General features: G+C 50.1%; 1 protein-coding gene across 1 annotated transcript; it reads right to left on the minus strand.

Annotated features, from left to right (window-relative positions):
- Window positions 1-16410: 16410 nt before the first annotated feature.
- LOC311037194 (uncharacterized protein) lies at window positions 16411-27826 on the minus strand. The gene is made up of 13 exons (XM_084046314.1): window positions 27699-27826; window positions 26932-27094; window positions 26415-26554; window positions 24662-24770; window positions 23616-23678; window positions 22444-22546; window positions 22216-22328; window positions 21905-22023; window positions 21371-21437; window positions 19853-19955; window positions 19625-19737; window positions 19314-19432; window positions 16411-18497 (listed from the first exon to the last, which is right to left on the minus strand). The coding sequence occupies exons 1-13, from the start codon at window positions 27714-27716 to the stop codon at window positions 18195-18197; spliced, it is 1533 nt and encodes a 510-aa protein (XP_083902440.1). The 5' UTR covers window positions 27717-27826; the 3' UTR covers window positions 16411-18194.
- Between the last annotated feature and the right edge of the window lie 157 nt (window positions 27827-27983).

Genomic DNA, 27983 nt, shown 5'->3' on the forward strand with positions numbered 1-27983 from the left:
TCAGAGCGGAGCGTCTCAGAGCGGAGCGTCTCAGAGCGGAGCGTGTCAGAGCGGAGCAGTCTCAGAGCAGAGCGGAGCGTCTCAGAGCGGAGCAGTCTCAGAGCAGAGCGTCTCAGAGCAGAGCGTCTCAGAGCAGAGCAGTCTCAGAGCAGAGCGGAGCGTCTCAGAGCGGAGCAGTCTCAGAGCAGAGCGTCTCAGAGCAGAGCAGTCTCAGAGCAGAGCGGAGCGTCTCAGAGCAGAGCAGTCTCAGAGCAGAGCGTCTCAGAGCAGAGCAGTCTCAGAGCAGAGCGGAGCGTCTCAGAGCGGAGCAGTCTCAGAGCAGAGCGTCTCAGAGCGTCTCATAGCGGAGCAGTCTCAGAGCAGAGCAGTCTCAGAGCAGAGCGTCTCAGAGCAGAGGCGTCTCAGAGCAGAGTGGAGCATCTCAGAGCGGAGCAGTCTCAGAGCAGATCGTCTCAGAGCAGAGTGTCTCAGAGCAGAGCAGTCTCAGAGCAGAGCGGAGCGTCTCAGAGCGGAGCGTCTCAGAGCGGAGCGGAGCAGAGCGTCTCAGAGCGTCTCAGAGCAGAGCGTCTCAGAGCAGAGCGTCTCAGAGCGGAGCGGATTAGAGCGTCTCAGAACAGAGCGTCTCAGAGCGGAGCGTCTCAGAGCGGAGCGGAGCAGAGCGTCTCAGAGCGGAGCGTCTCAGAGCGGAGCGTCTCAGATCGGAGCGGAGCAGAGCGGAGCGGAGCAGAGCGTCTCAGAGCAGAGCGGAGCATCTCAGAGCGGAGCGGAGCAGAGCGTCTCAGAGCGGAGCGGAGCAGAGCGTCTCAGAGCAGAGCGGAGCGTCTCAGAGCGGAGCGTCTCAGAGCGGAGCATCTCAGAGCGGAGCGGAGCAGAGCGTCTCAGAGCAGAGCGTCTCAGAGCAGAGCAGTCTCAGAGCAGAGCGGAGCGTCTCAGAGCGGAGCAGTCTCAGAGCAGAGCGTCTCAGAGCAGAGCGTCTCAGAGCGGAGCAGTCTCAGAGCAGAGCAGTCTCAGAGCAGAGCAGTCTCAGATTAGAGCGTCTCAGAGCAGAGCGTCTCAGAGCGGAGCAGTCTCAGAGCAGAGCGTCTCAGAGCGGAGCAGTCTCAGAGCAGAGCGTCTCAGAGCAGAGCAGTCTCAGAGCGGAGCGTCTCAGAGCGGAGCGTCTCAGAGCGGAGCGTCTCAGAGCGGAGCGTCTCAGAGCGGAGCGTCTCAGAGCGGAGCAGTCTCAGAGCAGAGCAGTCTCAGAGCAGAGCGTCTCAGAGCAGAGCAGTCTCAGAGCAGAGCGGAGCGTCTCAGAGCGGAGCAGTCTCAGAGCAGAGCGTCTCAGAGCAGAGCGTCTCAGAGCGGAGCAGTCTCAGAGCAGAGCAGTCTCAGAGCAGAGCAGTCTCAGATTAGAGCGTCTCAGAGCAGAGCGTCTCAGATCGGAGCAGTCTCAGAGCAGAGCGTCTCAGAGCGGAGCAGTCTCAGAGCAGAGCGTCTCAGAGCAGAGCGTCTCAGCAGAACAGTCTCAGAGCAGAGTGGAGCGTCTCAGAGCAGAGCGTCTCAGAGCAGAGCAGTCTCAGAACAGAGCGTCTCAGAGCATAGCGTCTCAGAGCAGAGCAGTCTCAGAGCGGAGCGTCTCAGAGCGGAGCGTCTCAGAGCGGAGCGTCTCAGAGCGTCTCAGAGCGGAGCGTCTCAGAGCAGAGCAGTCTCAGAGCAGAGCGTCTCAGAGCAGAGCGTCTCAGCAGAACAGTCTCAGAGCAGAGTGGAGCGTCTCAGAGCAGAGCGTCTCAGAGCAGAGCAGTCTCAGAACAGAGCGTCTCAGAGCAGAGCGTCTCAGAGCAGAGCAGTCTCAGAGCGGAGCGTCTCAGAGCGGAGCGTCTCAGAGCGGAGCGTCTCAGAGCGTCTCAGAGCGGAGCGTCTCAGAGCGGAGCGTCTCAGAGCGTCTCAGAGCGGAGCGTCTCAGAGCAGAGCAGTCTCAGAGCAGAGCGTCTCAGAGCAGAGCAGTCTCAGAGCAGAGCGGAGCGTCTCAGAGCGGAGCAGTCTCAGAGCAGAGCGTCTCAGAGCAGAGCGTCTCATAGCGGAGCAGTCTCAGAGCAGAGCAGTCTCAGAGCAGAGCGTCTCAGAGCAGAGCAGTCTCAGAGCAGAGCGGAGCGTCTCAGAGCGGAGCAGTCTCAGAGCAGAGCGTCTCAGAGCAGAGCGTCTCAGAGCAGAGCAGTCTCAGAGCAGAGCGGAGCGTCTCAGAGCGGAGCAGTCTCAGAGCAGAGCGTCTCAGATTAGAGCAGTCTCAGAGCAGAGCGGAGCGTCTCAGAGCAGAGCGTCTCAGAGCGGAGCAGTCTCAGAGCAGAGCGTCTCAGAGCAGAGCAGTCTCAGAGCAGAGCGTCTCAGAGAGGAGCAGTCTCAGAGCGGAGCAGTCTCAGAGCGGAACGTCTCAGAGCGGAGCAGTCTCAAAGCAGAGCGTCTCAGAGCAGAGCGTCTCAGAGCAGAGCGTCTCAGAGCAGAGCGTCTCAGAGAAGAGCGTCTCAGAGCAGAGCGTCTCAGAGCAGAGCGTCTCAGAGCAGAGCGTCTCAGAGCAGAGCAGTCTCAGAGCGGAGCGTCTCAGAGTGGAGCGTCTCAGAGCGGAGCGTGTCAGAGCGGAGCAGTCTCAGAGCAGAGCAGTCTCAGAGCAGAGCGTCTCAGAGCAGAGCAGTCGCAGAGCAGAGCGGAGCGTCTCAGAGCGGAGCAGTCTCAGAGCAGAACGTCTCAGAGAAGAGTGTCTCAGAGCAGAGCAGTCTCAGAGCAGAGCGGAGCGTCTCAGAGCAGAGCGGAGCGTCTCAGAGCAGAGCGTCTCAGAGCAGAGCAGTCTCAGAGCAGAGCAGTCTCAGAGCAGAGCAGTCTCAGAGCAGAGCGTCTCAGAGAAGAGCGTCTCAGAAAAGAGCGTGTCAGAGCAGAGCGTCTCAGATTAGAGCGTCTCAGAGCAGAGCGTCTCAGAGCAGAGCAGTCTCAGAGCAGAGCAGTCTCAAAGCGTAGCAGTCTCAGACCAGAGCGTCTCAGAGCAGAGCAGTCTCAGAGCAGAGCGTTTCAGAGCAGAGCAGTCTCAGAGCAGAGCGGAGCGTCTCAGAGCGGAGCAGTCTCAGAGCAGAGCGTCTCAGAGCAGAGCGTCTCAGAGCAGAGCAGTCTCAGAGCGGAGTGGAGCGTCTCAGAGCAGAGCGTCTCAGAGCAGAGCAGTCTCAGAACAGAGCGTCTCAGAGCAGAGCAGTCTCAGAGCGGAGCGTCTCAGAGCGGAGCGTCTCAGAGCGGAGCGTCTCAGAGCGGAGCAGTCTCAGAGCAGAGCAGTCTCAGAGCAGAGCGTCTCAGAGCAGAGCAGTCTCAGAGCAGAGCGGAGCGTCTCAGAGCGGAGCAGTCTCAGAGCAGAGCGTCTCAGAGCAGAGCGTCTCAGAGCGGAGCAGTCTCAGAGCAGAGCAGTCTCAGAGCAGAGCGTCTCAGAGCAGAGCAGTCTCAGAGCAGAGCGGAGCGTCTCAGAGCGGAGCAGTCTCAGAGCAGAGCGTCTCAGAGCAGAGCGTCTCAGATCAGAGCAGTCTCAGAGCAGAGCAGAGCGTCTCAGAGCAGAGCGTCTCAGAGCAGAGCGTCTCAGAGCAGAGCAGTCTCAGAGCGGAGCGTCTCAGAGTGGAGCGTCTCAGAGCGGAGCGTGTCAGAGCGGAGCAGTCTCAGAGCAGAGCAGTCTCAGAGCAGAGCGTCTCAGAGCAGAGCAGTCGCAGAGCAGAGCGGAGCGTCTCAGAGCGGAGCAGTCTCAGAGCAGAACGTCTCAGAGAAGAGTGTCTCAGAGCAGAGCAGTCTCAGAGCAGAGCGGAGCGTCTCAGAGCAGAGCGGAGCGTCTCAGAGCAGAGCGTCTCAGAGCAGAGCAGTCTCAGAGCAGAGCAGTCTCAGAGCAGAGCAGTCTCAGAGCAGAGCGTCTCAGAGAAGAGCGTCTCAGAAAAGAGCGTGTCAGAGCAGAGCGTCTCAGATTAGAGCGTCTCAGAGCAGAGCGTCTCAGAGCAGAGCAGTCTCAGAGCAGAGCAGTCTCAAAGCGTAGCAGTCTCAGACCAGAGCGTCTCTGAGCAGAGCAGTCTCAGAGCAGAGCGTTTCAGAGCAGAGCAGTCTCAGAGCAGAGCGGAGCGTCTCAGAGCGGAGCAGTCTCAGAGCAGAGCGTCTCAGAGCAGAGCGTCTCAGAGCAGAGCAGTCTCAGAGCGGAGTGGAGCGTCTCAGAGCAGAGCGTCTCAGAGCAGAGCAGTCTCAGAACAGAGCGTCTCAGAGCAGAGCAGTCTCAGAGCGGAGCGTCTCAGAGCGGAGCGTCTCAGAGCGGAGCGTCTCAGAGCGGAGCAGTCTCAGAGCAGAGCAGTCTCAGAGCAGAGCGTCTCAGAGCAGAGCAGTCTCAGAGCAGAGCGGAGCGTCTCAGAGCGGAGCAGTCTCAGAGCAGAGCGTCTCAGAGCAGAGCGTCTCAGAGCGGAGCAGTCTCAGAGCAGAGCAGTCTCAGAGCAGAGCGTCTCAGAGCAGAGCAGTCTCAGAGCAGAGCGGAGCGTCTCAGAGCGGAGCAGTCTCAGAGCAGAGCGTCTCAGAGCAGAGCGTCTCAGATCAGAGCAGTCTCAGAGCAGAGCGGAGCGTCTCAGAGTGGAGCAGTCTCAGAGCAGAGCGTTTCAGAGCAGAGCAGTCTCAGAGCAGAGCGGAGCGTCTCAGAGCGGAGCAGTCTCAGAGCAGAGCGTCTCAGAGCAGAGCGTCTCAGAGCAGAGCAGTCTCAGAGCAGAGTGGAGCGTCTCAGAGCAGAGCGTCTCAGAGCAGAGCAGTCTCAGAACAGAGCGTCTCAGAGCAGAGCGTCTCAGAGCAGAGCAGTCTCAGAGCGTCTCAGTCTCAGAGCAGAGCAGTCTCAGAGCAGAGTGTCTCAGAAAAGAGCGTCTCAGAAAAGAGCGTGTCAGAGCAGAGCGTCTCAGAGCAGAGCGTCTCAGAGCAGAGCGTCTCAGAGCAGAGCAGTCTCAGAGCAGAGCAGTCTCAGAGCGGAGCAGTCTCAGACCAGAGCGTCTCTGAGCAGAGCAGTCTCAGAGCAGAGCGTTTCAGAGCAGAGCAGTCTCAGAGCAGAGCGTCTCAGAGCGGAGCGGAGCAGAGTGTCTCAGAGCAGAGCGTCTCAGAGCGGAGCAGAGCGTCTCAGAGCGGAGCGGAGCAGAGCGTCTCAGAGCGGAGCGTCTCAGAGCAGAGCGGAGCCTCTCAGAGCGGAGCGGAGCAGAGCGTCTCAGAGCGGAGCGGAGCAGAGCGTCTCAGAGCGGAGCGTCTCAGAGCGGAGCGTCTCAGAGCGGAGCGGAGCGTCTCAGAGCGGAGCGTCTCAGAGCGGAGCGTCTCAGAGCAGAGCGGAGCATCTCAGAGCGGAGCGGAGCGTCTCAGAGCGGAGCGTCTCAGAGCAGAGCGGAGCAGAGCGGAGCATCTCAGAGCGGAGCGGAGCAGAGCGTCTCAGAGCAGAGCGGAGCGGAGCGTCTCAGAGCGGAGCGGAGCAGAGCAGAGTGGAGCAGAGCGTCTCAGAGCGGAGCATCTCAGAGCGGAGCGGAGCAGAGCGTCTCAGAGCGGAGCGGAGCAGAGCGTCTCAGAGCAGAGCGGAGCATCTCAGAGCGGAGCGGAGCAGAGCGGAGCGGAGCAGAGCGTCTCAGAGCGGAGCGGAGCAGAGCGTCTCAGAGCAGAGCGGAGCGTCTCAGAGCGGAGCGGAGCAGAACGTCTCAGAGCAGAGCGGAGCATCTCAGAGCGGAGCAGAGCGTCTCAGAGCGGAGCGGAGCAGAGCGTCTCAGAGCGGAGCGGAGCAGAGCGCCTCAGAGCGGAGCGTCTCAGAGCAGAGCGTCTCAGAGCAGAGCGTCTCAGAGCGGAGCGTCTCAGAGCAGAGCGGAGCGTCTCAGAGCGGAGCGTCTCAGAGCGGAGCGGAGCAGAGCGTCTCAGAGCGGAGCGTCTCAGAGCGGAGCGGAGCAGAGCGTCTCAGAGCAGAGCGGAGCATCTCAGAGCGGAGCGGAGCAGAGCGTCTCAGAGCGTCTCAGAGCAGAGCGTCTCAGAGCGGAGCAGAGCGTCTCAGAGCAGAGCGGAGCGGAGCGTCTCAGAGCGGAGCGTCTCAGAGCGGAGCGGAGCAGAGCGTCTCAGAGCGGAGCGTCTCAGAGCGGAGCGGAGCAGAGCGTCTCAGAGCAGAGCGGAGCATCTCAGAGCGGAGCGGAGCGGAGCAGAGCGTCTCAGAGCGGAGCGGAGCGTCTCAGAGCGGAGCGGAGCAGAGCGTCTCAGAGCAGAGCGGATCATTTCAGAGCGGAGCGGAGCAGAGCGTCTCAGAGCGGAGCGGAGCAGAGCGTCTCAGAGCGGAGCGGAGCAGAACGTCTCAGAGCAGAGCGTCTCAGAGCAGAGCGTCTCAGAGCGGAGCGGAGCGTCTCAGAGCGGAGCGGAGCAGAGCGTCTCAGAGCAGAGTGGAGCGTCTCAGAGCGGAGCGGAGCAGAGCGTCTCAGAGCAGAGCGGAGCATCTCAGAGCGGAGCGGAGCAGAGCGTCTCAGAGCGGAGCGGAGCAGAGCGTCTCAGAGCAGAGCGTCTCAGAGCGGAGCGTCTCAGAGCGGAGCGGAGCAGAGCGTCTCAGAGCAGAGCGTCTCAGAGCGGAGCGGAGCAGAGCGTCTCAGAGCGGATCATCTCAGAGCGGAGCGGAGCAGAGCGTCTCAGAGCGGAGCGGAGCAGAGCGGAGCATCTCAGAGCGGAGCGGAGCAGAGCGGAGCGGAGCAGAGCGGAGCGGAGCGGAGCGGAGCAGAGCGTCTCAGAGCAGAGCGGAGCGGAGCGTCTCAGAGCGGAGCGGAGCAGAGCGTCTCAGAGCGGAGCGTCTCAGAGCGGAGCGGAGCAGAGCGTCTCAGAGCGGAGCGGAGCAGAGCGTCTCAGAGCAGAGCGTCTCAGAGCGGAGCGGAGCAGAGCGTCTCAGAGCAGAGCGTCTCCGAGCGTAGCGAAGCAGAGCGTCTCAGAGCGGAGCGTCTCAGAGCAGAGCGTCTCAGAGCGGAGCGTCTCAGAGCGGAGCGGAGCAGAGCGTCTCAGAGCAGAGAGGAGCGTCTCAAAGCGGAGCGGAGCAGAGCGTCTCAGAGCAGAGCGGAGCGGAGCGTCTCAGAGCGGAGCGGAGCAGAGCGTCTCAGAGCGGAGCGTCTCAGAGCGGAGCGGAGCAGAGCGTCTCAGAGCGGAGCGGAGCAGAGCGTCTCAGAGCAGAGCGTCTCAGAGCGGAGCGGAGCAGAGCGTCTCAGAGCAGAGCGTCTCCGAGCGTAGCGAAGCAGAGCGTCTCAGAGCGGAGCGTCTCAGAGCAGAGCGTCTCAGAGCGGAGCGTCTCAGAGCGGAGCGGAGCAGAGCGTCTCAGAGCAGAGAGGAGCGTCTCAAAGCGGAGCGGAGCAGAGCGTCTCAGAGCAGAGCGGAGCATCTCAGAGCGGAGCGGAGCAGAGCGTCTCAGAGCGGAGCGGAGCAGAGCGTCTCAGAGCAGAGCGTCTCAGAGCAGAGCGTCTCAGAGCGGAGCGGAGCAGAGCGTCTCAGAGCGGAGGGGATCAGAGCGTCTCAGAGCAGAGCGTCTCAGAGCGGAGCGGAGCAGAGCGTCTCAGAGCGGATCATCTCAGAGCGGAGCGGAGCAGAGCGTCTCAGAGCGGAGCGGAGCAGAGCGGAGCATCTCAGAGCGGAGCGGAGCAGAGCGTCTCAGAGCAGAGCGGAGCGGAGCGTCTCAGAGCGGAGCGTCTCAGAGCGGAGCGTCTCAGAGCGGAGCGGAGCAGAGCGGAGCGGAGCAGAGCGTCTCAGAGCGGAGCGTCTCAGAGTGGAGCGGAGCAGAGCGTCTCAGAGCGGAGCGGAGCAGAGCGTCTCAGAGCAGAGCGTCTCAGAGCGGAGCGGAGCAGAGCGTCTCAGAGCAGAGCGTCTCAGAGCGTAGCGGAGCAGAGCTTCTCAGAGCCGAGCGGAGCAGAGCGTCTCAGAGCGGAGCGGAGCATCTCAGAGCGGAGCGGAGCAGAGCGTCTCAGAGCAGAGCGGAGCGGAGCGTCTCAGAGCGGAGCGAAGCAGAGCGGAGCATCTCAGAGCGGAGCGGAGCAGAGCGTCTCAGGATCATCTCAGAGCGGAGCATCTCAGAGCGGAGCGGAGCAGAGCGGAGCAGAGCGTCTCAGAGCGGAGCGAAGCAGAGCGAAGCAGAGCGGAGCATCTCAGAGCGGAGCGGAGCAGAGCGTCTCAGAGCGGAGCGGAGCAGAGCGTCTCAGAGCGGAGCGGAGCAGAGCGTCTCAGAGCAGAGCGGAGCATCTCAGAGTGGAGCGCAGCAGAGCGTCTCAGAGCGGAGCGGAGCAGAGCGTCTCAGAGCAGAGCGTCTCAGAGCGGAGCGGAGCAGAGCGTCTCAGAGCAGAGCGTCTCAGAGCGTAGCGGAGCAGAGCGTCTCAGAGCGGAGCGGAGCAGAGCGTCTCAGAGCGGAGCGGAGCATCTCAGAGCGGAGCGGAGCAGAGCGTCTCAGAGCAGAGCGGAGCGGAGCGTCTCAGAGCGGAGCGAAGCAGAGCGGAGCATCTCAGAGCGGAGCGGAGCAGAGCGTCTCAGGATCATCTCAGAGCGGAGCATCTCAGAGCGGAGCGGAGCAGAGCGTCTCAGAGCGGAGCGAAGCAGAGCGAAGCAGAGCGAAGCAGAGCGAAGCAGAGCGGAGCATCTCAGAGCGGAGCGGAGCAGAGCGTCTCAGAGCGGAGCGGAGCAGAGCGTCTCAGAGCAGAGCGGAGCATCTCAGAGCAGAGCGTCTCAGAGCAGAGCGTCTCAGAGCAGAGCGGAGCAGAGCGTCTCAGAGCGGAGTGGAGCAGAGCGTCTCAGAGCAGAGCGGAGCATCTCAGAGCGGAGCGTCTCAGAGCGGAGCGGAGCAGAGCGTCTCAGAGCGGAGCGGAGCAGAGCGTCTCAGAGCGGAGCGGAGCAGAGCGTCTCAGAGCAGAGCGGAGCATCTCAGAGCGGAGCGTATCAGAGCGGAGCGGAGCAGAGCGTCTCAGAGCAGAGCGGATCATCTCAGAGCGGAGCGGAGCAGAGCGTCTCAGAGCGTCTCAGAGCAGAGCGTCTCAGAGCGGAGCGGAGCAGAGCGTCTCAGAGCGGAGCGTCTCAGAGCGGAGCGTCTCAGAGCGGAGCGGAGCAGAGCGTCTCAGAGCGGAGCGTCTCAGAGCCGAGCGGAGCAGAGCGTCTCAGAGCAGAGCGGAGCATCTCAGAGCGGAGCGGAGCAGAGCGTCTCAGAGCGGAGCGGAGCAGAGCGTCTCAGAGCAGAGCGGAGCGTCTCAAAGCGGAGCGGAGCAGAGCGTCTCAGAGCAGAGCGGAGCATCTCAGAGCGGAGCGGAGCAGAGCGTCTCAGAGCGGAGCGGAGCAGAGCGTCTCAGAGCGGAGCGGAGCAGAGCGTCTCAGAGCAGAGCGTCTCAGAGCGGAGCGGAGCAGAGCGTCTCAGAGCGGAGCGTCTCAGAGCGGAACGGATCAGAGCGTCTCAGAGCAGAGCGTCTCAGAGCGGAGCGGAGCAGAGCGTTTCAGAGCGGATCATCTCAGAGCGGAGCGGAGCAGAGCGTCTCAGAGCGGAGCAGAGCGGAGCATCTCAGAGCGGAGCGGAGCAGAGCGTCTCAGAGCAGAGCGGAGCAGAGCGTCTCAGAGCGGAGCGGAGCAGAGCGTCTCAGAGCGGAGCGTCTCAGAGCGGAGCGGAGCAGAGCGTCTCAGAGCAGAGCGTCTCAGAGCGGAGCGGAGCAGAGCGTCTCAGAGCAGAGCGTCTCAGAGCGTAGCGGAGCAGAGCGTCTCAGAGCGGAGCGGAGCAGAGCGTCTCAGAGCGGAGCAGAGCAGTGCGTCTCAGAGCAGAGCGTGTCAGAGCAGAGCGGAGCGGAGCGTCTCAGAGCGGAGCATCTCAGAGCGGAGCGGAGCAGAGCGTCTCAGGAGCATCTCAGAGCGGAGCATCTCAGAGCGGAGCGGAGCAGAGCGTCTCAGAGCGGAGCGAAGCAGAGCGGAGCATCTCAGAGCGGAGCGGAGCAGAGCGTCTCAGAGCGGAGCGGAGCAGAGCGTCTCAGAGCAGAGCGGAGCATCTCAGAGCAGAGCGTCTCAGAGCAGAGCGTCTCAGAGCGGAGCGGAGCAGAGCAGTGCGTCTCAGAGCAGAGCGTTTCAGAGCGGAGCGGAGCAGAGCGTCTCAGAGCGGAGCGTCTCAGAGCGGAGCACTCTCAGAGCGGAGCGTCACAGAGCAGAGCGTCTCAGAGCGGAGCGGAGCAGAGCGGAGCGGAGCAGAGCGTCTCAGAGCAGAGCGTCTCAGAGCGGAGCAGAGCGTCTCAGAGCGGAGCGGAGCAGAGCGTCTCAGAGCGGAGCGGAGCAGAGCGTCTCAGAGCAGAGCGGAGCATCTCAGAGCGGAGCGGAGCAGAGCGTCTCAGAGCGGAGCGGAGCAGAGCGTCTCAGAGCAGAGCGGAGCGTCTCAGAGCGGAGCGGAGCAGAGCGTCTCAGAGCAGAGCGGAGCATCTCAGAGCGGAGCGGAGCAGAGCGTCTCAGAGCGGAGCGGAGCAGAGCGTCTCAGAGCGGAGCGGAGCAGAGCGTCTCAGAGCGGAGCGTCTCAGAGCAGAGCGTCTCAGAGCAGAGCGTCTCAGAGCGGAGCGGAGCAGAGCGTCTCAGAGCGGAGCGTCTCAGAGCGGAGCAGAGCGTCTCAGAGCCGAGCGTCTCAGAGCGGAGCGGAGCAGAGCGTCTCAGAGCGGAGCGTCTCAGAGCAGAGTGGAGCAGAGCGTCTCAGAGCGGAGCATCTCAGAGCGGAGCAGAGCGTCTCAGAGCGGAGCGGAGCAGAGCGTCTCAGAGCAGAGCGGAGCATCTCAGAGCGGAGCGGAGCAGAGCGTCTCAGAGCGGAGCGGAGCAGAGCGTCTCAGAGCAGAGCGGAGCATCTCAGAGCGGAGCAGAGCGTCTCAGAGCGGAGCGGAGCAGAACGTCTCAGAGCAGAGCGGAGCATCTCAGAGCGGAGCAGAGCGTCTCAGAGCGGAGCGGAGCAGAGCGTCTCAGAGCGGAGCGGAGCAGAGCGTCTCAGAGCGGAGCGTCTCAGAGCAGAGCGTCTCAGAGCAGAGCGTCTCAGAGTGGAGCAGAGCGTCTCAGAGCAGAGCGGAGCGGAGCGTCTCAGAGCGGAGCGTCTCAGAGCGGAGCGGAGCAGAGCGTCTCAGAGCGGAGCGCCTCAGAGCGGAGCGGAGCAGAGCGTCTCAGAGCAGAGCGGAGTGGAGCAGAGCGTCTCAGAGCAGAGCGTCTCAGAGCGGAGCGGAGCAGAGCGTCTCAGAGCAGAGCGGAGCGGAGCGTCTTAGAGCGGAGCGTCTCAGAGCGGAGCGGAGCAGAGCGTCTCAGACACATGGACTGGTTGGTGGACCACTGGGATTCCATATGCTTCAACCCAACCGATGTATCGCTAGATGCATTTGAGATTGATAGATATCATTAAAAACGTAAACCAACAGGGTCTATCTAGAACCCTGCCCCTCTCAGAGCGGAGCGTCTCAGAGCAGAGCGTCTCAGAGCGGAGCGTCTCAGAGCGGAGCGGAGCAGAGCGTCTCAGAGCAGAGCGGAGCGGAGCGTCTCAGAGCGGAGCGTCTCAGAGCGGAGCGGAGCAGAGCGTCTCAGAGCGGAGCGTCTCAGAGCGGAGCGGAGCAGAGCGTCTCAGAGCAGAGCGGAGTGGAGCAGAGCGTCTCAGAGCAGAGCGTCTCAGAGCGGAGCGGAGCAGAGCGTCTCAGAGCAGAGCGGAGCGGAGCGTCTCAGAGCGGAGCGTCTCAGAGCGGAGCGGAGCAGAGCGTCTCAGACACATGGACTGGTTGGTGGACCACTGGGATTCCATATGCTTCAACCCAACCGATGTATCGCTAGATGCATTTGAGATTGATAGATATCATTAAAAACGTAAACCAACAGGGTCTATCTAGAACCCTGCCGATGTCTCGTTAGATGCATTGAGGATATTGAACATTGTGTTATGGACTGACCACACATATGGACCCTGGGATACAATAGACCTTTTTTTTTTCTTTTTCTTTTTTTCTCCTCTGATCAGTTTTCTTTTTTTTTTCTTTCTTTTTTTTAAAGAACTTGTTACATCACACATGACTGTTACAACTCTTGAGTTGACTCTTGAGGGATATATATTACACTGATATTGTATACCAAGTATTATGTTCATTCTTTGAATATGTATGAATATGTGTATATGTTTTTTCTTTGTGAAATAAATGTTCTTTATGAAAAAGACATGGTCTCATTAGTATATCATAGTATCAATACGGATGGATATGAAACAAATGGATATAAACAAATCCATATGGCTATGATATGATTCGGTCTGATTCCGAATCAATGTTTTAACATTGTACTACACTTGAAGAACACTTATGCTTTGGTATCATTTAGATTTTCTTTTTTTTTCTTTTTTTTTTTAAACCAAATAATTGTAACTATATTCCACTTTATAATCCAACCAAACTTCTATAGTTCAACTATAGTAAAAGTAAATATTTTTTACAAAGTCTTTTGTTTTTTGGCAAAGTCTAAACTCTAACATTCCCTCTAACTACCCCCACGTCACAGCGGGTGTGGTCCTACCAAACGTATATAGCGTGATCTTTTGCATGAGCTGATAGGAAATATAGGGGTGTCTCACTTGCCTGGCTACCTAGAACTGACCATCTAGAACTGAACACTAACCTGGTGTTAACTAACCCTTGTACTACACTTTTTGTGTAGTGATTTTTGGATCAGCCGTAATCTGCTTAGTAGTGTTCATTTTTCTTCATCTCATACATATTCGCTATGGCAGATGTACCATGTAAGTATTGAATTTCTATGACTAAATCAGTAAAATTGTAACATTGTAACATTTCAATATATATATATATATATATATATATATGAATGTTGTAAAGAGTTGATAAAAATCTCTGATTATTTCAGCTCATCTCTCTATGGACTCCATCAATACCTCTACGGAAGATGGAATATGCTCCACCGACGTCTACACTACAGGGATCGCTAACGATGACACCAACATTCTGCATGAAATGCAAAAATGTGAAATGCACCCCGCCTTAAAAGATGTTCCTATGAAATTGTGGACAACTCATAAATACGATATGGGTCTTATGAAGGGTGCTACTCCGATATCTGTTGGTCCTATGTGGAACTGGGACTACAGATCTGTCAGACCCGATAAGAGACAATATCCATTGCAAGGTGTGGCAGAGGAGGAGATGACTACCAATATTGACCAGCTTCTGAAGGATGCAATAATTATTCCTGTCCTACCTTCTAAATGTAATACGCCAATATTACCCATAAAGAAGGCTGATGGTACTACGTGCTGGCATGTTTACGATCCACGACCGATATATGCGAAAACATTTGCTCGTATACCTCTAGAACCTAACCCTGAAACAATCTGGAGTACTATTCCTAGTGAATCATCATGGTTTAGTGTTATTGTATTAGCAAATGCTTCTTTATCTATCACTGTTGATCCATCATCAGAATATTGTTTCACATTTAGTTATAAGGGAAAGATGTACCAATGGACTAGATGTCCCCCAGATTATGTCGAATCTCTACCTGTTTTGGCAGATGCATTACAGAAGAACCTGTCTGGGTTTGTATTTTTACAATCTTCAACCCTGGTGCAATATATAGATCGTTTATTGGTGTGTTCCACATCTAAAGAGGCCTGTGTTTCAGATACAAATGCTCTATTAGTAGTACAACTTCTGTACCTCATCCTGGTAGAGCTGAGAGGCCTGAACGCCTCCGGATCGACCCGACTCAGTCTGTTCCCAGACAAGTCTAGATGAGCCAGGCTGCTCTGGAGGATGAAACTACCGGCATCGACAGCCCTGATCCGGTTCTTAGCCAGGTTCAGAAGAGTAAGACCAGTGAACCCGCCAAGCATGGACCCGTTCAGAACCTCGATGCGGTTTTCCACCAGGCTAAGTGCTTTGAGCACGGCCGGTCGGGCAAACCAGGCCGGGTCGACCCGGGCGAGGCCGTTCTGGTCTAAGGTGAGGTTCTGGAGCTTCTGAAAGGAGCCCAGCGCCCCCGCAGCGATCCCGGTGACGTTGGCTCTGTTGATGGTGAGCCTGGTGATGGAGGCCAGGTTGTCGCTGTGGAATACGGTGGAGTTGATCTCGCCGACGTCCTTCAGAATCATCACCAAGGACAAATAACCTGCGCTGAAAGCTGAGAGTGCAGAGATACAGGATACAATGGAGGCAGTGCAAAAAATATGCTTTTTGCTTTGTACCAATATAAGTCTTATAAAACAAAAGGTTTGTATTGAATGTGTACCGGTACTTATCTTTTAACCACACATAACCACAAAACCAATTCTGTCCTACAAAGCCAAAGTGCAGTAACTGCGCAAATAATTTTACTGATAAAAGAGTTTAAAAGCTCAGACAAATAGTAAATGGGGGCATATAAGTGATATTACACAAATTGTATATCTGTTCTTGAGGTAATTGTTCATCCCCCAAAATCACAAAGACTAATTTGACCTTTGGGATACACAAATAAGTCAGTGTGTGCAAAAACGTAGTTACTGCTCTTTGGCTTTGTAGGGCAGTAGGCTATTGTATGTACTAAATTATTTTGGAAATAGACGATCTTCAAGCTCTCAGTGAGCTTGTAGAGCTACTATTTAAGCCCCCTTTTTGTTTACATGAATGACCTGCCCAAAATTGGGTGGGACCCCAGGGTTAAAGAGGTTAATCAAAGAAATGATTTTAACAAAACAAAAGTCTTACTTGATGGAACCTCCTGACAGATCATTGTGATGCCATCTAATGTACAAGTACGGCCCAAGTCCCAAACTACACATACCAGCACCAAAGCAAGGCCAGGGACACAAACTGTAGAGATAAAGAGGATTAACATGAGATTTCTCATTAAATCATTGCTTCTTTCTTTGTTTTTGCTTAATATTTCATATTTAACTGAGGAAAAAAACAGCGACAAAACTTACCTTTCATGATAGACTGTGTCTGCTCTGGAGCAGGATCTAATAAGTCAGATAAAAAAATATCTGGACTGGGATATCTGCACCACGTCTAGAGACATGCTGTAGATCAATGAACCTGCAAGTTGACTGTAAACGGTATGTTGCCATGACATGGCTTCAGTTTACCATGGTTATTATGACCACAGGCATTAAAGCCACTGTTTCTCAACATCGGGTCCTGGGACGGAGTTGGTCCGAACGACCACCAGCAGTCCAAATGGACAAACGCGGCCGCGGGTCTGTGACTGCGAGTGTACAAAATGAACCGAATGGACGCCGACTGGTCCATTTGTACACTCTTAAGTTAAAGAGTAAAATTAACACAGATGATTTTACAGTTTAGATTGGTTTACAGTTTACCCTTTTCACTGAATTAAACTATACTGGAACTCGATCTACTCTGTAAAATCCTCAGAGTTGATTGAACTCCATGTCCCATTTGTATACTCTTCAGTCACAAACCTGGTGGTCCCGGGACCGCACATTGAGCACCAGTGCGTTAAGGCATGACCCCTGCTGTTACAGTTGGTTTGAGTGGAAGGCAGTTAGCTCTGAGGGAGGCCTGAAGTCACCCAATTGCAACTCAGATGTCCAACTATACATTTATCATCAGCCCTTAGAGAGAAGGTGTGAGCAAACCTGTGAGACATTAGTATTAACTTAAAAGGTCAAGACCACTTTGGAGGTTTGGGTTGTGTAGTTACCTTTGCCATGATGCAACTCCAAAGGTGGACAAGAAATAAAATAAAAAAATCTCCATTGACTAGAAATTGATAATTCAAAATACATCTGAATCAGCTTTATTTGCATCCGTTTACAGGCTGAAAAAGAGCCTGCAGAGTGGCCTTGCCGTTCAATGCAAGTCAATATTGAGCATATTTTGAATTATCAATTTATAGTCAATGGACAAATTATTTTTGATTTCTTGTCCACCTTTGGAGTTAGATCACGGCAAGGGAACTACACAACCCAAACATCTACCAAAGTGGTCTTGCCCTTTAAACCCTATAAAATGAGTTGACCGGAGTCCCCCAGGGGTCTATACTAGAAGGCCCCGTCCTTTTCCCCCCTCCACACTAAATATCTTGGCTGAACATAGCTGGTCTACAAGCTCACAATAAATTGCAGCATGTAGATATGTCATTATCACCGAATGTTTGCTGCAGAATCTGGATGCTTTTAAAATAATGTATTAAAAAAAAAAATGCCCAAAATAGTGATTAGAGGTTAAACGATGCACTGAAGAAATAAATAAAATATGCAAAGATCAAGTTGAATGGATGCAGCTTCTTGTGAAAAGTGAACATGCGATCATGTGATGGTGGTGAGCTATAATTGTTTAGAAATTAGAAAGGTGTGGTGCCCAAATCCATAACAGAAAAAATGGTGAGTCACACAAATGGACAAATTAAACCATGACAAAAGAATAGAAAATTAAAAAGTTTTTGTTTCTTTTATTTAATGGAAAATGTAGTGTTTCGGTGCTTCCTTTTTTTAAATAAATAGGTGGTATGGGAATCAAAGATAAAAACAACATGATGAAGAGTACACTAGTGTAACAAAAACGGTGACCAATGCCAAATACAATCTTTTAGTAAACATAAAATAAACACACCTGCGTACAATAGTAAGATCTATCAAAAAAGAATAATCAAATGCAGCAACAAAGGATAATCAAGTATTCTACGTAGTTTTTGGAGACAGCAGTAGTATCAATGGATGCCCTTCAGGTTTACAGGTCAGTATTATTCAATCTTAGTGTTTGGTTTAGTTCCACACAGGTTGCTTTTTTACGAGTGCACAACAGCAGTTTTAAAGACAATACCATGGTCATTAGTTCACACATAGTTTTTGTATGCCCGAAAATAAAGTAATGCTTAATTATTCTCCGCCGTATGACGAAGTCGCGTGCCGAAAATATCGGATTTACAAGCTTGTAGGGCCGCTATTTCCGGCGTGCAACAGCGTAGTACAACAAAGTATAAAATCGGGCTTAAAGTGCACGTGCAACACTTCTGGTTGTTCTTGAGGCCAACAAGGTTCCTAAAAAGCACTTGGATGTGAATGAACATACAGAGAAGACAGACAGACAATGTGGCAGTGTTTGTTGACACATTGGAGGAATGTTCTTTAATGTCGGTAAATAATTGAACCACAGCCCGCACCCAATTTTTTCTTAGCTATACCCATTACCCAGTGCTACACAGACCAGCATCTAGTTTTTTTAAAAAGCGGCTGAATAAATAGATGATAGTACCATGATGCATGAAAGGCCAACAGACGTCAGGGGGAGCCGGGGAGACAGAAGAAGACAGATCAGAGCAGCAGGTTCGCAGACCCCTGGTGAGGCAAGAATGGCGATGCCAGTCTGATTTAACCGTTACATTAGTCCAGTGGTTCTCAAACTTTTTTTTAATTTCAAGGACCCCCACACAAATGGAGCCAAATGGACCATTTGGTTCGATTTGTACAATCTCAGAGATACATAATTGTTAAGGGTCAATTTTGAACCCCTGCACTCCCACTTTGAGAACCCCAGCATTAGTCCACACTTAGGAGAGGTGTCGGTGCAATGGAGCGGCTCAAATCCCCGCCCCAAAAAAAGGGGATGTATGTATTCCGTGTCCCTTGCTTCCGATTTCTGCATTGGGACAGAACAGGCGAGCCCAGGTTCTGCCACCGTTTTCCTCGTTTGTCTAAAAGAGCGAGAGGCGTGTTGAGGGCAAGGATTGTAGTGCTGCAGCTGAGCTCTCGACCACGACAGTGCCAAACCAATAAATACTCAAGTAAATAAAAGAAAATCCACCACATGAGAGACAGAAGAAGAGAAAAATGCCACATGCTTGAGTCGTGGTCATCGTAGAAAAATGGGAGCAGGATCGACAGCACCTGAACAGAAGGCATTGAGGTCACAGGGAGGGGTTATCATACCGTACTAACCTCAGATGGCATTTTCCCTTTGCTTAGACTAGTCTCACATACCATCCAGTGACGCGGTAGTATTTTCCATTTGCCCCCGTAACCCTCGGTCCTGCCTACAGGCGACCACGTGTCCGTAAGCGTGGCCTCCGGCAAGGTTTCCAGAGCGACAAACGGTTAGCTAGGCTAGGCGGGCGTCAATGCGGTCTATCCAGGGAAAACAAGCAAGATGATCGGGGTCTGATGATTTTGGAGCGGTGGAGACGATTGTTTCGTTTAGTTTTTTTTAAAGACCCTTCTCATCTCCGGCCTATTTCACGCTCTTCAGACTCTTTGGCACAGTGCCCTTCTTGGTCTGCCACAGGTGTTTGTGGATGGTCAGGGCGTCCACGCTGACCGACACGGTCTTGGCGTGGAAGACGGTGAACTGCTTGCGTCCCGAGCTGTACTTGTAGAACTTGTCGATCATCTTCCTGCTGATGCTCTTGGGGCCGGTGCCCGTCAGCTTGGTGATCTCCTTGGTGTCGGGGAAGAAGGAGTAGAGCGCCCGGAACTGGCAGCCGCCGTCGCGGAACAGGATCATCAGGTGGTTGGACTCGCACTTCTCCAACTCCTGGGGTGGGCGGAGCAATTGTTCAGTCAATTTATGCTTTGAGAAACAAGTGTCTCACCATGTTGTGAGTTTTGGACAGTCATACTATTTTAGGAGTTAAAAAAATGATATATACTGTGTATATATATCATATATATAATGTTGTTGTTTTTAACTTTTCGCTTTTAATATCATGCCTAAAATAGCGATTGATTATCAATCAATTGTTTTATAATTTATAAAAATGTATTAGTTTGATTAATTGTTGCACCCCTAGTGAGAAGTTTATCACCAAGTTACGGACAATTTTATGCTTTGAGTCTCAATGACGTTCTGAGTTTTGGGCCTTCATACTGTCTGCAACTAGCTGACAGCATCGCCGCAAAATGTAAACAAGGAAGGCTGCTGTAACGGAGCTTACCTCCTCAATATAATATCGATAAAGCATAATATTACCCAGGACAACTATGGGCCACGTAGCTCGGGAATCGTTGGTTCCCAAGGCTACTTAAACCAGTGATTCTCAACGTGGGGTCCGTGGACCCCAGCAAAAGTAGTTAATGTTGCATCACAATTATTTTAACCACTTTATCCATTCATATGTTGGCTATTAAAAAATAGCAGATGAACACGATCACAGCGTGTCACTTCGTGCCGTGAGCTTGTACACCTGCTGTTTTTGAAAATATTGTTAAAAATATCGAAACTTTTGGAACATTTTGATATATATATTTTTTTTTTACATAAATCTTCTCTTCTGGGGGTCCCTGGCAGTAAACACTGGGTTTTTGAGTACATTGACTGTCAGTGAGAAATGAAAATCCTCTGGGCTCTAACCTCTAGGATCTGGTTCTTCTGGGGCTCATTGACCTTGCCCGCCAGGCAGCAGTGTGCGATGGCGTTGTGGATGATTGGCTTGTTGGACTTGGCACTTGGTTCCTTGAACAGCTTGGGACCTAAAGAAAATCAGTTTAGACACAGTAAAGCATGAAACATTCAGTGCATGTCAAACACTTAAGCCCTATATACTTCGTCTGATGAACAGCGAAAATGGACGATCTACAAGCTCTCAACGTGTCGCACTGCGACACGTTATGAGCTTGTAAGAGCAGCCATTTTCGAAAATGTGCTGCTTTCTGTGCACTGACCGGTGTATTCAGCCATGGACGTGATGGAAGACGCAGTGGAGCCGTTGTCCCAGTCTCTCTCTGCGCTGCAACTGCTGTTTCGGCTGCCTGGGAAGGACTCTACCGAGTCACAGCTGGAAAACACATGATTAAATATACAAAATAAATATAAACATTACAATAAAAATACAAACATAATAACATTACAACTGATTAAAGCCAGGTTTCTAGCAGAGGGAGACAGCGTACCGTTGGGAGCCGCCCCCTCCCGAGTTGACGCTGTCAGCTTCATTGGTGGTAGCGGAGGCCAGGGACAGACTGGAGCCTGACTGGGCGTTGCTTAGGTTATCAGCTATGGGAGCAGGAAACATTCATTATTACACAGGCAAACATGTAAGCTGCAATATGCAGTGTTTGGCCACTAGAGGGTAGCAACTACTAAGTCCTTTATTATTTTAAGTTAGGATAGGTTAGGTAGGAAATTAAGATGGGTAAATTCACAGAACAAATATTTCACATGTGTGCAAATGCCCAGTGATAAAAAAAATACCCCATAGGCATGGGGACTGATTTATAATTAAATTGCAAGACAGTCTAATGTCATTACACCCCTAGTCTCATCTGAGTTTGTAGATTTGCTATTTTCGGATCATTTTTTACATTTTTGTATAATTAGAACCCTTAAAACATAGGTTTCAGGAAATGTGTTCATGAAATGTGCTACATACAGATAATGATTAAACAAATATACTGTGTCCCTCCTGATTACAGTTGTTGGGTAGTGAGGGAAGAATAGCTAACACCTGAGGTGTGAACAAGGCCCTTGCTAGGAGAGGAGCCTTCCTACCATTGGCTACAAAGTCTTATCCCAGCATGCAGTTGAGAACTTTAGCTATGTTGGGGCTTAATAAGTTAGTTTTTTAAAACAAATATATTGATTAGGGTAATGTATGGTGTGACATTAAGGTTTTATCTATCATCACTATTCTAAGGTTTGTTATATTACTTTTAAAACCACGGGGCATAATGCTATAGACTAATACCTGACCCAATCCTCTCATCCATTTTACATTGAAATCTGAGTCAGGGGCTTGGACCACCCAATGGGAGGTGGTAAGCTAGCTAGACTCCATCTTTAATCCATCTCTTCGCTACGGCAGCTGTTAAAAGTTATTATTGTTCAAAAAAAAAAAATAAGCCTATAATATGACAAAAGAGTTTAAACCAACCTGTGGGCCTGCAGTACCACTGATGATCATTATCCACCCATCTCCCCTTTTACCCAATTCCATAAATTTTGCCCAAGAGAGACAGAGAGGGAGGGAGGGAGGGAATGGGAGGGAGAGAAAGGGGAGAGAGAAACCCTGAGAGAGAGAGAGAAAAGAGGAAGGGAGGGAGGGGGAGAGGATACATTTTTGAACAGGTGTCAAAACTGACACTCTGCAGTTGGGCTTTTGGAAAAAGACCCAGAAAGAAAAGAGAATTAGATAAAGAATAGAGAGAAAGATATATAATATTTATAATTAAATTAAGAATGAATTATTTAATGAACAAATTAAATAATTGGATTAAGAATGAATTAAGAATGAATTAAAAACGAATTAAATTGATTGGATTAAATGAATGGATTAAAATCTATATATACAGCAGATGTATTAATAGAATCCTATATTTAGAATAGCCATATTTAGATGTTAGCCTATTCTAAATATAGAAACTGTTAGCATGCTAACGTTAGCTACCCAAGTGCACTATATTACTACTTACACTGTGGGGGCTCAGCCTTGCTGTTGGTGCTGATCACTTCCTGTCTCAGCTCATCCACAATGATCTCCTGAACAACAGCAGACAGAAGGCATGATGAGGAATAAAAATAAAAAAAACACACACAAAAACATGTCTTCCAAGCAGTCTCACTGAATGGCTGAGAGAAACATAGCACATTTCACACACATTTATGAAAATCTCTCAAATGAGAGCAACCAGTTCAGAGCTCAGAAACAGCCTCTTTATCATCACAAGACCCTTCCTCACAACGCCTCGCTGCGAGGCGTTGTGAGCTTGTAGATCTGCTATTTTTTACAGAAGCAAGCTATGCATTATCAACTTCTGATGATCTTCAACAAACTACACCATTGTTTTTGAAAATATTGTTAAAAATATCGAAACTTTTGGAACATTTTGATATATATATATTTTTTTTTTACATAAATCTTCTCTTCTGGGGGTCCCTGGCAGTAAACACTGGGTTTTTGAGTACATTGACTGTCAGTGAGAAATGAAAATCCTCTGGGCTCTAACCTCTAGGATCTGGTTCTTCTGGGGCTCATTGACCTTGCCCGCCAGGCAGCAGTGTGCGATGGCGTTGTGGATGATTGGCTTGTTGGACTTGGCGCTTGGTTCCTTGAACAGCTTGGGACCTAAAGAAAATCAGTTTAGACACAGTAAAGCATGAAACATTCAGTGCATGTCAAACACTTAAGCCCTATATACTTCGTCTGATGAACAGCGAAAATGGACGATCTACAAGCTCTCAACGTGTCGCACTGCGACACGTTATGAGCTTGTAAGAGCAGCCATTTTCGAAAATGTGCTGCTTTCTGTGCACTGACCGGTGTATTCAGCCATGGACGTGATGGAAGACGCAGTGGAGCCGTTGTCCCAGTCTCTCTCTGCGCTGCAACTGCTGTTTCGGCTGCCTGGGAAGGACTCTACCGAGTCACAGCTGGAAAACACATGATTAAATATACAAAATAAATATAAACATTACAATAAAAATACAAACATAATAACATTACAACTGATTAAAGCCAGGTTTCTAGCAGAGGGAGACAGCGTACCGTTGGGAGCCGGCCCCTCCCGAGTTGACGCTGTCAGCTTCATTGGTGGTAGCGGAGGCCAGGGACAGACTGGAGCCTGACTGGGCGTTGCTTAGGTTGTCAGCTATGGGAGCAGGAAACATTCATTATTACACAGGCAAACATGTAAGCTGCAATATGCAGTGTTTGGCCACTAGAGGGTAGCAACTACTAAGTCCTTTATTATTTTAAGTTAGGATAGGTTAGGTAGGAAATTAAGATGGGTAAATGCACAGAACAAATATTTCACATGTGTGCAAATGCCCAGTGATAAAAAAAAATACCCCATAGGCATGGGGACTGATTTATAATTAAATTGCAAGACAGTCTAATGTCATTACACCCCTAGTCTCATCCGAGTTTGTAGATTTGCTATTTTCGGATCATTTTTTACATTTTTGTATAATTAGAACCCTTAAAACATAGGTTTCAGGAAATGTGTTCATGAAATGTGCTACATACAGATAATGATTAAACAAATATACTGTGTCCCTCCTGATTACAGTTGTTGGGTAGTGAGGGAAGAATAGCTAACACCTGAGGTGTGAACAAGGCCCTTGCTAGGAGAGGAGCCTTCCTACCATTGGCTACGAAGTCTTATCCCAGCATGCAGTTGAGAACTTTAGCTATGTTGGGGCTTAATAAGTTAGTTTTTTAAAACAAATATATTGATTAGGGTAATGTATGGTGTGACATTAAGGTTTTATCTATCATCACTATTCTAAGGTTTGTTATATTACTTTTAAAACCACGGGGCATAATGCTATAGACTAATACCTGACCCAATCCTCTCATCCATTTTACATTGAAATCTGAGTCACCATTTTCAGTCAAATCTGAGTCACCATTTCCAAGCTTTTATTTTTTAGCAAAACTAAAAAATAAAAGCCTGGAGATCGAGACTAGGAATTTACTTCCTGAAGCCACACTCACACAATCACTCTAAAGCACCCGTCGGCCCCATGTACAGCCATTAGGCACAGGGGTAGCGATATGACTCGCGTCGCCTCGCATCGCCTCGCTGCGTGCACGCAGCCAGCAGCGGCTGTTAGAGGCACTCGTCACCGATGATGAACGCACCGTAATGGTGCAAAATATGCCGTGAACGTCCCAATCTGGCGGATAAAATCAGCGCAGCAGCACAGGGCACCAACCTTTATATAACAGCATGAGAAAAAGATACGGCCACCAGTTTTCCTCGGCAGTCTCCTCGGCACCTGCGAATCAGAAAGACATTTTCAGACAAACAGAAAAAGTTATGGATGACATACATTCACTACAAACGAATCCACAGAGCACTCCCCTGGCGCAAGCATAACTGCGGTGTCAGAATGCACACCGTAGCAGGAGTCTGACACCGCAGAGCTCTGTGGATTAGTCTATACAGACGGATGTATCAGAAAACATGGTGCAAAAAGGGTGCTTTCCTACAATAATTCTAATTTGCAATTACATAGTCAAATAAAACCATCTTATATAATATTGTGCACCCCAACAGGACCCAATATATTAACCACATGAACCCTGGTGTCCCTATTTTGGGTAAACTTTGAAATCATTTTTTTTACAAAAACAGCCCATCTACAAGCTCACACCGTGACGCACTGATAACCATTGTGAGCTTGTAGATAGAAATTATCCAAAACGAATCATCACACCCAGGAGTCTAGATACTGAGGATCCAGATTTGTAGAATTGGGAGAGTTCCTGTTAAAGATGGGATTGAGACACGGCTTCATTTTGACCACTTGTGCCGTCAGACTTTTCATCTCCCCTGGTGGTTTCTTTGGTTGCAAGAGACACTCACACGAAGGTATCACTTCCTGTCTCAGCTCACACGAAGGTATCACTTCCATAGAGGTATAATATAACTAGAGGGCGGATTGCCCCGCCCCCAGCTATCATTTCAATGAATGTGCTCAGTGGCGTTTTGAAGCACCCGGAAGACTGCCGGAAGTAGAATTATTGAGTCGATTTTGACCACACGTAGAGTTATGAGCATGCGCACTAGTGTCATTTTTGCGTTCTACGGCAGCCCGTGTGTCAAGGATTGAACGCGAGATATTTATTAAATTTCACTGGAGATGCCTATGTATATGTAAATGCATATATATATTTATGTATAATATGTTTACATATTTATATCTCTATATATAAATATATATCAGTATGTTTTGCTCGCGCATGTATTTCTCCCCACCTGCAGTTCCAGCTTCCACTGGGGTGGCGGCTTCAACATGGGGTGGTGGCTCTGGGGGCTTGATCACTTCCTGTCTGAGCTCATCCACGATGTTCTCGGCCCCGAAGTCCTGAACAACAGCAGACACAAGGCATGATGAGGAATAAAAAACAAACAAACACAAAAACATGTCTTCCAAGCAGTCTCACTGAATGGCTGAGAGAAACATGGCACATTTCACACACATTTATGAAAATCTCTCAAATGAGAGCAACCGGTTCAGAGCTCAGAAACAGCCTCTTTATCATCACAAGAAATACAGCTGGCATTGGAGTAAACTTATCCGTAAACAGATTATGGGGGGAAAAAAGCATAGGCTCAGTTTGTATCAAAACAAATTGAATCCATTGTATTTGAAGGCCTTAAAAAAAAGGCACATGAAACCCTAAACCTGTTTAATGTTATCAGATCTCCAGTTGTTGCTTGTGATGGGAACATTAAGACAATTTCCACAGCTGTACTAAGCTATAATGTTGTTTTCAGATACCTTTACTTGCTTAGGGATTTGCAATGTTCAGAACAGCACCCACAGTGGCATGCACAAACATTTTGAGGGGCAGGTGCTCAAGTAAATTATACTTTGTTTTGTTTACTTGGTCTGCTCTTTTTTCCCCCTCTACAACTATAACCCTTTGCTAAAAATAAAAATAGCCACCAGTATGACCACCAGTACCCTCGCACCTTATGTGGACATTGGCCCTGTTTACTCATACGTTTATGTGCTATATAAATAACACTGGCAGAGGGAAGGCTAAAGTGAAAGTGCTTGAGTATGAGGGCTGGATTGTTCTTTTCCCTAAAGCAAAGGGTGGGCAGTGATAGGACCCATCCATCCATCGTCCCAAGAGTGTATGCATGCAGGCTGGAATATCACGTCTCATTCCACCACTGTCATTCCTCCATGGCTGGAACAGTTGAAGCCACGCCCCCCAGCCTCGACATTTCAGAATAAAAGCTCAAGGCTTTGTTTTAAAGACGCACTGCAGTGACATTTTCGGTCATTTTATTTTGAAGGTTCAGTCTGAAACGCCGGTTCAACTGACTCTCAACCAATCAGAAGGTCCCATCCCTTCAGGCTATGGGACGTTGGATCTCAATCACTTCAGCCGTGCGCAACACGGCTAGTGTTTGTTTACAAGTGAGCGAGAGACAGCCAGTGAAGCACGTTTGCTACTACCTGGCTTATTTCTAACCTATAATGTTTTCAGATACATATTTTAGTGTGCATATGAAGTTTAAAATGAGTAATACACTCATCTTCAATGAGATTCAAAACGGAGTATCTCTGTAATTAAAATCAGCTGTGTTTGAAGAACGTGCAGCTATGGGAATCAAACAGGTGCATGTAATCAAGATTCATTTATATTCATGAAGGCTGCGTTATGTCATCACGCAGCACGTTTTCGTTTACAGGAAGTAATTAAGATTGGCTTTTTAGGGACTTTAGATATAAAAATACACAAAAAATGTTTATTTTTTATTTTTTTTGGCATCTATTGTTAGGTATGCCCATATGATGACCACGGATATGCTCTAAAAGTGTGAAAAACATATTTTTCATTTCACTAACCTTTAAGTTATATGAAGAAAATAAACCAAAATAAACTCTACATTAATAATATATTCATAAATCAAAAAAATTATATTTTTCATAAATTAAAGAATATATAGCAGTAATGTAAAATATATAGCAGTAAACAACACACACACCCACCATTTCAGAATGGCACGTTGGCAGGTGCTTCCGCATGGTGTCCTTCCTCCTGTACTTGACCCCACAAAAGGGGCAATGGAAATGGGGCCCTGGGGCCATTTCCAAATCGCAAGCCAGATGGCAACAGTTGACGTACAAGTCTATAAAGAGACAAAAGCATCATGTCCATTGTATGGTTTCCCTATGAAATTAAACTAAACTAACTAGTGTTACAGACTAGACAGGTCTTGGGATTGAAGTGCTCATTGTGTCAATCAAGTCCTAACTTGGAGTGTGTAGATAGAGGTGGAAACCAAGGAAATTAACAAAAGGAGATGGACTGGCCTTAAAAAAACAGATATTGTTTGGAGGTGGGTCAGTCCAAATGTTTAAGGAAAGGAAAACAACTAAAAGAAAGGAAGTATACACCCTATATACTCCTAATACTGGTATGTGACATTATTATGGGTAAGCTTACTTAGCAGCAGTACAAACAAGTGATAATGGAATAGCACAAAGCTAATGGAGGGTAACTAACCATTCACTTTTAAGGCATTCTTTTTATGGACCTCTAGGTGGTGAGATACGCCTTCCTTTGTATTATATGTTTTTGTACATAAAAAACAATGAAACTGTTCACAGCAGCTGCTACATTTTGTTGTTCTGGGTGTGTGGCTTCGCTTAAAGACACTGCTATGGACCTGAAGGAACAATATAGGAAAAAAAAATGTTAATAGCTCAGGTGGCACGTCAGAATCGTAAATACGTCGACGAGGGTTACATACTACAGCTAGCACAAAACATTTTCAGATGGGGGGGACAACTACTATAATAATGTGAGGGTCCATGACATGAAAATATTTGAGAACCACTGGTTAAAATAATTTAAAAATTGAGAAGCAAGCCCAAATAAGCAACTGAAATGTATAAACAATCCAAAAAACACGCAACCCGCAACTAACCAATATTTACAAGCAACTTCACAGCAACATAAGCCCAATGTCCATAAGTCCATCATGATTTGTGAGCGTGGGAACTCATTTTAAACAAGCTTAGTGCTTTACGAGTTATCCAGTTTAGTAGACCTTGTATTGTGAATTGAAGTTCCATGTACTGTTTCTCATGTCTTACTAAATAAAGTACATCAATCAATCAATCAATCATGTCACTAATAATAAGCGGACATGGCAACACTGCTTGTAGACCTTACTGTTATTTAGCTTTAGCCATTCAAGCTAACTAGCTGGCTACTGAACTTGCAATGCTCAATTAGAGAACTAAGGGATAAACAACAACATAACCTACCAGCGTAGCAGACGCCATGAGTCCAAACTCCAGATAGACTGTTAATTCACTAACAAAAGTAACCTTAAAGTAACGGAGACGTGGAGCCTTTTCTTTCCTAAAGGAGTTTATAGTACCTCTCTCCGTGGCAACAGGAAGTCAAGTTAGCCTCGATCTCCAGGCTTTTATTGTTTAGTTTTGCTAAAAAATAAAAGCCTAGACCAACCATAGCCTGTCCTAAAGGCGAACAGTCTTCTCCCGGGTGGTTGAAGCCAGAAGGGGGCGAGGGGCGGGGCTGGCGGGGCT

This window comes from Gymnoscopelus microlampas, assembly GCF_963454915.1.
Source record: "Gymnoscopelus microlampas genome assembly, chromosome: 21".
Lineage (NCBI taxonomy): Eukaryota > Metazoa > Chordata > Actinopteri > Myctophiformes > Myctophidae > Gymnoscopelus > Gymnoscopelus microlampas.

Bases quoted from the DNA above. Each gene is read 5' to 3' on its own strand.
- LOC311037194 (XM_084046314.1), bottom strand. The intron at 22,547-23,615 runs GTTGGTGCCCTG...CTGCTCCCATAG, and splicing joins TCTCATGCTGTTATATAAAG to CTGACAACCTAAGCAACGCC. The intron at 19,433-19,624 runs GTCAGTGCACAG...GATTTTCTTTAG, and splicing joins GTCCATGGCTGAATACACCG to GTCCCAAGCTGTTCAAGGAA.